Below are 8,459 nucleotides of genomic sequence, written 5' to 3'. Positions count from 1 at the left end.
AGCGAACATGGTCCGCAACTGCTTCCAGCGCGCACCTAGCGGTAACTCTGGGACCAGGCGCGGGGCCTGCACGGGGCGGGGCCTGCACGGGGGCGGGCCCTCAGCGGGCCCCTCCTCCACGGGCAGAGAGCAACAGGCCCGGGTTAAAGAGGCGCGCGGAGGCGGGCGAGGCGCACACTGCTGTGGCGCGCGGAGAAGCGGCGCACGTGTCTCCGGGAGTTCTGCCTTGGGTTCACCCAGCTGCTTTAGCTCCCGCGGTCCAGGGTGGCCCCTCGGCCCCCTTGGTGTCCGCCCACCTCTGGCCCGCGTGAGGAGGTCCCGCACAGTTCCCTGCGCTCAGTGGGCCAACTTGCAGGAGCAACTGTGTCGGTGGAGCGGCGCCGGGTTGAACGGGGCACTGCGCATGCGGAGCTCCAAATTCAAACAGCTGTTTCCAGAGGCTGGAGGGCGGGTGGGACCGGGAGCCGCGGGGGTTAGCTGAGGCATTCTCCTTCTCCAGGAGGTGGCCTCTCGGGAGCCATGGTGGACCGGGGCCCTCTGCTCACCTCGGCCATCATCTTCTACCTGGCCATCGGGGCGGCGATCTTTGAGGTGCTGGAGGAGCCGCACTGGAAAGAGGCCAAGAAAAACTACTATACGCAGAAACTGCATCTGCTCAAGGAGTTCCCGTGCCTGGGCCAGGAGGGCCTGGACAAGATTCTGCAGGTGAGCTGGAGGTTTAGAAGTGCTGAAGGGGAGCGCCTCGCAGCTTTGGATAACCCTCACTCCCTGTGGGTGGTCCCGGGGTGACCGGAGAGGATGTCTCCCCATGAGTCTGACTGCTGGAATCTGCCGTTCACCCGTGGGCGCAGGAGTCTCCCACGCGCGCGGAGAATTTGGAACCCAGTTTGTCCGGAGGGAAGAATTTAGGCTTGACCCCCGGGTGAACCAGGGCCCGCAGTGGCTCGGTGTGGGTGTGCGGGTACCTCCCTGGTTGGAGGAGGCTGTGGGGCGGTTAAAGGCGTTTGTCTTTCCTTGGAGACGCTCCCAGAGTTCGGGAGACCCGCCGGGTGCCGCCTCCTCGCGTCTCTACCTCCCAGCTCCGGGGCCAAGTGCGGCACCCGGCCGGCTTTTTTCGGCGTTTCTTCACCAGCCCGGCGGAGTGGCGCGAGGCTACCCCGCCCCCGCAGGGCTCGGGAGCGGGGGGGGGGGGGGGGGGGGGTCCGGGGCTCTGTCGGGCCTGAGCCCCCGGGATGCGGGCTGGTGGCTATAATGCTGGGGACGCGCGCAGGCTTCCGGGAAAGCTTATCTCGCGGAGACATCCCAGAAGGGCTCGGAGTTCAACTTTGTGAAAGTAACAGGTTGAACAAAAGAACAACACCCGGAGAGCCCCTCTTCGGGGGACGGGGCGGGATGGGGGTGGGGCGGCTGGCAGAGAGGTTGTATAGAATGGGAGGTTGTGGGAGAGTTTCTCCTCCATGTTGGCATTGGTTCATATGCCCTATGGATGGCATTGATCTCACGTGGATAAACTGTGGGGCTTGTTTGGGGATCGAAGACTTCTACCCCAGTTTCTCGAAGGTTCTTGGCCTCAACCATTCACGCTTCTTGGCCTGCAGTGATGGCCTCCCTCCAGTGGAACGACCAGACCTGGGTAAGAGCCCGTGAAGGCTCTAGGTTGTGAGGTGGAGTAGAGATATTGTCCAAGGTGTTACATTTCTCTTGGGGTAAAAGATGCCAGAAAGGAAGTTTGATGAGAAACAATCTTTAAACTACTGCGGCTCCCCAATCCTTTATGGCTGTGTAGTTGTCTCTCATTTTTCTGGCCTCAACAGCCCGTATGTAAAATGGGAACAAATGTGGAGATATCTCGCCTGTGGTACCCCCTTTTTGTCCCCAAATCGACGGACATTCCCACAGGTGAGCCGGGCAAATAAAGACGTGTCCTCTTAGGAGCCGGTAGAAGGGGAGGTTTAGGCCAGAAGGTTGGGTGTTGGATTTTAGTGGGGACCCTTCTGTCCGGGAGCAGTTCCCAGGGCGGGGGCCGTTGGTAGGTGAGGCTGGTGGGAGTATGAGCTTCAGAAGGGAGTAGGGTGTTTTAGCTCCTGATAGCAGGAGTTCTGGGCAGCTCTGCCTTCCTTGAGATGGGTGTCTGCCCTGTGTGTGTGTGTTGGGGAGGGAGGGTCACTTTATAATTTCCCTTGAGGAAACAATTCCTCTGGAGAACGCGTTGTTGTTTACTTGGCTCCAGGGCTTTGTTTAGAGGGGGAAGAAGGCAGGCGGGGATGATAAAGAATCGAGCTGCCCTCGAAGTGTTTGCCTCTTTGCTGCTTCTCCGCTACTGCAGGGGAAGGAAGGAAAGAATTCAAGGCTGAATGTGGGAAAATAAAGTTCAAAACATGAGGAGAAGGGAAAAGGAGGGGGGCGTCGGGGTGAGGCAGCCGGGTGCAGCTGGTGGTTATAGCTTTGGAGGTTAGGCAGCTTTCCTAAGGTGTCTTAAGCTTTCTTAAGGAGCAAGCAAGATGCCTGGTATTTTGAGGTCCTTTTAAACCCGCCAGCGATTACCCCCCAAAAGCCGGCAGGTAGCTTTAGGAAAAGGATTTGGGTATCAGGCCAGTCTGATTTGGGGGTGATTATGGACAGGCCTGTCCCCATCCCCAGCCAACCTCTCAAGCCATCTGCAACTTGGCGAATCCCCTCCCTTCATAGGAAGAACCCCAGAAATGAGAATGAACCAGTGGAAGCATTTCGCTAGCATCACTTTCAGTCTGCAGAAACCTGCCTGGCTTCGCTTGCTGATCTGGGACTTGGGGCACTGCTGCAGGCCACAGGAAATTGGTTTAAGGAAAAATGAAACTCAAAAATCTTCTTTCCCATCTGGCTGCTCCTGCATTTTCCACTGAGTTCTGTGTTTTATCAGGTTCTGAATAATCACCTTTGTAATCCTAAAGAAAGTCCCTCAGTTGGGAATTCCTGGGGTAGGGGCCCACCCCCGGGAAAGGCTGTTGGAAGGGGGTGGGGTGCAGCCTGGGTTGGGGTTTTTCTTAGAGTGGGAATTGTGTGTGTACTTTCAAAGGCGTGAGAAAGGGAGTTAAGGCACCTTTCTTTAGATCTTTGGAAATAGTCCCTGAGTTGTCAGGTGCTTCCTCCCTGTTCATGCTGTGGTTGAACTGAGGCGGAGGCTGACTTTCAAAGGCTCAGCGCCCCATTGGCCTCGCACCACGTGGCCGCCCCTCCTTCCTGCCTTCAGAATCATCTTGAACCCTTTTGCTCTCAAGCCTGCTCCTGCAGGTGCTGGTGACCTGCTCCCCCAGCCTCTTCCTAAATTGCAGAGGCTCCCACAAGGGGATTTGGCATTGACCAAGCGTTTAGCGTGTTGGGCGCTGTAGGCGGTAATCGGCATTTTATGAGAGGGCGCAGGCTGGTTTTGCCATCCGGCTTGGCCATTTACCCATCAGACCATTTAACTTTGCATCTCTTTCCTCATCTGCAAAATGGGGGTCTGGTGAGGGTCAAGTAAAGTGGAAGCATTAGGCGTTGGGTGTGTATAGGTGAAACTGAGGAGTGCGAGCCTCCCTCTGCTGCACACATTGAGGACACGTTGACTAGGGCAACTTGCTAGGTGCTTTATTAGTCGGGTACTCTTTACAGCACCCTTACGTGTTCAGATAAGGAAACTGAAGCTCAGGGGAGTTACCAGGAGGGCACAGGCTGGGGTGGGACCCAGGCAGTCTGCCTCCAGAGCCTGCTTCTCGTACACCCTTGCCCTCCCCCTTAGGCATATGAAGCTGTTGAATGGTGGGTCTGTCAGTGAGCTTAGTAAATTGGTTCAGCTGGACTCTGGTCTGCTGGGAAATTCTATTTTCTCTTTCCCCTAGAACAGGCATGGGCGCGCAGGTGTCTCCTGTGTTGTGCCTGGCTGAGCCACACCTCCTCCCTTACTGAAATAAGCGGCAGTCCACCCCGCCCCACTTCTCCTTTGGGGGTGCGGTAGGGGTCGCCCCAAGCCCTGCCTTTCGCTGGCACACCCCATCCCTAATTGGGTTTTCTTAAACTGCTCATGTAGCTGACCTGTTCCCGGAAGCCTCTTTGATCCTGCTGGCCTCTAACCTGCATTGTCCTATTCTGAGGTTTTCCATGTGTGCCAGACCTCTCTCCTTTTATTTTCTGGGCCCTTTGTACTCCCCTACTATGTACTCCCCAGTCCATAGTAATAAGGCTAATTCCAATTTTGAGGTTCTGACATCCTGTTATTAACACCAATCCTCCTCCTAAAACTTAAAAAACTGTAACTATGGATCATGTAGTTAAATTACATCTGACCAAAATGCTCATACTGGGCACATGACTTGAATTTTGGAGGGAACCAAGGGTTAACATGAAAACCTCTTTTGTTTCAAACCTTGCTGGAAATTGGAAAGCGCACTGGTCCACTTAACTGCCTTTGTATGTAAAGGGAACACAATAGATCCTTTGATTATCCAGAATCACGGAGGCGTCTGGGTCATTCATTTGAAATTGAACTCTCACTGTCTAAGACTGCAGAAATGGAAAGTGGAGAAGTTGGATTTTTGAAAGGAAATAGAAGAAAGAGGTTCCTTCCTAAAGGCTCATTTTCTTATTTATGTTCCGCTCAAAGTTGAGGGCAGCCAAAACAAAAAAATTCTCAAATCGATAAATCTGCTTTAGTTAACTACTCTGGTTAGTTTTAACAGTTAAGGTGAATTTTTATTGAATCGTTTTGAGAGTTTTACTAGAGCCCTTAGGATGATTACAGATGGCACAGTAATAGAGGCTTATTGAGGGTAGAGATTAGCAAGTGTTGAAATGTTCTAGTGGGGGTGGGGGGAGTCCTATAGGAGGGGGTGTAAGGGAGGTGATGACTGCTGCTTCTAAGTATTTTCCTCAGGTTTTGCTCTATTTATAGTCTGGCATTTAAAAGGAACACAATCCTCTGGTTTTGGATGCTGTGCTTGGCTGGCTGTGACCCCAGGCCAGGAGCTTTCATCTTGAACTTGGTTGTTTGCTGTTAGGTTGGCCTCAGCCTCTGAACTCTTTATGTCTGTGGGGTGGGGGGAGTGGGGGGCAGGGAAGTACCAGGCTTTGGGGAACAGGGAAGCCGGGCTGCTGAGACAGAACCCCCAAGAGAGTCTTTGTACAAATTGAGATGCTAGATCTTAGTGGTGCGTACCTCAGGAACCACTTGATTGGCCTGAACTGGGGTGATAGAGAGAGGTCAGATGAGGTAGGCGTGTGCAATAGGTTCACCTCCGGGTGTTCCTTTTGGGGAGCGGAGAGGGTAGAGGTGAATCCTCTTGGAGATTTTGCTGAGAGTCCCTCTGGACCCCTGGAATAAGTGGAGGAGCCCTGACCTGTCGATCCTCCCCACAAGGGTGGGTTGACATGGATAAAAGGACGTACTGCCCTCCGCAGGGATCTTTGTTCACGTGCCACTCGCCTCACTACTGCAGGCCCCTTCCTGTTGCTGAAAGAGTCACCATCCAAGCACTGGGTCATGCCGTCATATCACCCTCATAGGTTGCTTAGAACAGTGCTTGGCACATAGCAAGGCTCATCACGCGTTAGCTGCTGCTGCCACTCACCTCCTAGATGCCCCTACTGTGTGATGGGGCCATCCACGCACAAGTGTAGTGAGCATAGAGTCAGGAAGACCTTAGTGCAGGAGAAAGGTCAACTGACTTTTTTTTTTTAATTATAGTGAAAAATACATTCTTCACCTTTTTTGAGTGCTGTTCAATAGTGTTACGTATATTCACATTATTGTGAAGCAGATCTCCAAAATTTTTTCAACTTGCGAAACTGAAACTCTAGACCTGTTAAACAGCTCCCCTTTCCCCCTCTCCCCAGGCCCTGGTAGGTACCATATTCTACTTTCTGTTTCTGTGAAGCTGACTACTTCAGGTATCTTATAAGTGGAATCGTACGGTATTTGTCTTTTTGTGTAAAATGGTGCATCCACTAAGGAAGACCATATAGATTTTCCTTAAAAAAATTAAAAATATAACTACCATGTGATCCAGCAGTTCCACTTCTAGGTATATATCAACCACCTTTTGAAAAAGCTAGAGAGAGAAGGGAGGATAGGATGGTGGGTCTTTCTTCACCGCAGCCCTCAGGGAGGTGTAAAACTGCATGATGGTCCTGTACTGCAGCCAGGGGGCAGAGGGGTGAGGGCCAGATGACGAAGCTCTCTGGGTTTAGCCAAAGAATTTGAACTCACCAAATTTTTGCAATTTTCAAGTAGGGGAGTGAACAGCATTTCAGAAAGTTTCCTCTTCCTTCACAGCTGTTTGCAACTTAAAAGAAGTGGAGTATTCTACTCTAAATTATCGGCTGTTTCTGTGGGCTGATCCTTTCACCCTATGGGTGTTCTGATAAGGATGCCTCCTCTCTTTCTCCTTGCAATGTGTTGGAGTGTGGGTCTTTCCCCCAAAGCCCACAGAGCTCACAGCACCTCCCCACAAAGAGCCCACCCGCACTCCCTCACACCCACCTTGCAGTTAGGGTACCTCTGTCTTCCTTCCATGAACCCCTTGGGAGGTCCAGGTCTGGGTCCCCTCCATTTGATGACCTTCCCAGATTATACCTTCTTTGCTCCTTTAGGTAACAGTGCGGGTAGTGTGCTCCAGCTCTGTACAGCTCTGCCTGAGGCATCTTGGCTTTTTGTGAGCAGTTAATTTGGCCCCCAAACCTCAGAGACCTGGGCAAATTTAGGGGATCACAGAGGGGTCCCTCCCTGCCAGCTGTCACTTCTGTGTGCACTGAAGCCTCAGAAACCAGGTGGGGCTTTAGCCCTCGGGAGCTCAATCTAGCTGGGGAGAGAAACAGGGCCACAGTGGTGAAATGAGGAAAAATGTAGTCCTGGTGCCCAGTGATGGGTTGCATATGGTGAGGCTGGAGAGATGGACGAGGGTCAGAGGGCCTCAGAGGATTCGGTTCCTGTTTCCTGAGGCCTGTAGAACCCTGTGGCCTGTGGGGCAACTGGCTCTGAACAAAGCATAGCCCCTGCCCTCAGAGAGCCCCTACTCTAGAGAAAGACATTTGAGGACCTTGTTACCTGACATTGGTAGGTACACCTGGAGGTTCCAAGCATGTACTGTTGAGAGATTAATTTCTGCTCTCGAACTTAAAGAAGGGGGAATTTGAGGCAGGCAGGAGGGATGAGTGGTGTGAGCTGCAGCCTCTTGGAGCTCTCTGCCGAGTACCTCCCATGTGCCAGGCTGGTTCTTTACCTGTATCTCGTTGAACCTGTCCTGTGGGCGAGGTGTTACTTCTCTGCCCATTGTCTAGGAAACCGAGGCCAAGGGGTTTGCCCAGGGCTACATGGCTAGCCAGAGGCTAAAATTCACCCTTCCTTGCTGACTGCAGAGCCTTGAGGCCTGACCAGGAGTGGAGGTAGAGCCAGGCGGTAGAAGTGATGGGAGTGGGCAGGGATTGGGGGCCGGAGGTGGGGGTGATTCCAGCTAACGGTTACTGAGCAGTTGCTTCACCACAGGCAGTAGGAACTGTTTATGTGCATCGTCTCATAATCCTCACAGCAACCCTTTGCTGGAGGTACTCTTACCAGCACCACCTCAGGGCAGGAGCAACAGAATGGATGGTTCGAGTTCACTCATTTGCCCGGGGCTGTACAGCTAGGAAGTGGAAGAATGTGGATTTGAACCCAGAGCCCACACTCTGAACCATTCTGCTCGATGTGAGCCGGAGAGGTGGCAAAAACAAGCAGCAAAGGCCTAGAGGTGGGAAAGTGGTGTCTTCAGAGCCTTAGGGTGCATTGGGTGGTTCTCTGTGTGACTGGCTGATTACTTAGCCTTGGGGCCTTGAGCAAGTCAGTCTCCTAGTCTGTGAAATGGGACAATAGTTCAGTATTGCCCTGATGCCTGCAGAATCCACATTTGACTGAGTGCCTGATACATGCAACTGGTGATTTGCTATGTGTTAGCTGTTCTCTGACACCCCGTCTCTCTAGGGTCGGGGGTGGGGTGGTGCTGTTCCTGACGCCCAGTTCAAGCCCCACAGTATATTGAGCTCCCAATCTGGAGACGGAGACACAGATGATAAAACCCACCAAAACTCCTGGTGGAGTCCCCACCATTTTCCATTTCCTGCACATTCACCCACCCCTGCCTCAGTGGAAGGTGTATTTCCTCTTCCCTTCCAGCAGAGCCCTGCTCCCTCCTCTGCAGAAAGGGGATAAGGCTTTCTCTGCTCAGTCCTGGCTCATCCCAGGCGTTTGTTAAAACTCTTCCCTTCGGGAGGATTCTTGGGTCCAGGTGGCCTCATGGGTGTCATCCCCGGAGGGTGGTCACACAGGATGTGGGGTCAGAGTTGTGCTCTCCCTGGGGCCAGACACCACCCATCTCCCCTCTCAATAGGCCCTTGCTGGCCAGGTCCCTTGGATTGCCTTTGAAGTGTCCATTCTGTTTTTCCCTTCCTAGCTAAATATTTGGGTTTCCTGC

At 52.9% G+C, this 8,459-nt stretch overlaps 1 protein-coding gene across 2 annotated transcripts in view; it reads left to right on the top strand.

Moving 5' to 3' along the window:
* The first annotated feature begins 371 nt into the window (after positions 1–371).
* The window catches only part of KCNK5 (potassium two pore domain channel subfamily K member 5), a 34,898-nt gene continuing 26,810 nt past the window's right edge, over positions 372–8,459 (top strand). Inside the window, exon 1 of one of the 2 annotated variants that reach the window (XM_007458172.1) lies at positions 372–709. In XM_007458172.1, coding sequence (XP_007458234.1) covers positions 520–709 — 190 coding nt within the window. In that variant the 5' untranslated portion in view covers positions 372–519. The remainder of the gene's footprint in view (positions 710–8,459) is intronic. The other variant, XM_007458173.1, reaches the window with a different exon arrangement.

Source organism: Lipotes vexillifer, unplaced genomic scaffold (genome assembly GCF_000442215.2).
Source record: "Lipotes vexillifer unplaced genomic scaffold, Lipotes_vexillifer_v1.1 scaffold4, whole genome shotgun sequence".
NCBI classification, from domain to species: Eukaryota; Metazoa; Chordata; class Mammalia; order Artiodactyla; family Lipotidae; genus Lipotes; species Lipotes vexillifer.
The sequence above is the reverse complement of the archived record's forward strand: the minus strand, read 5'-3'. Positions and strand labels throughout refer to the sequence as shown.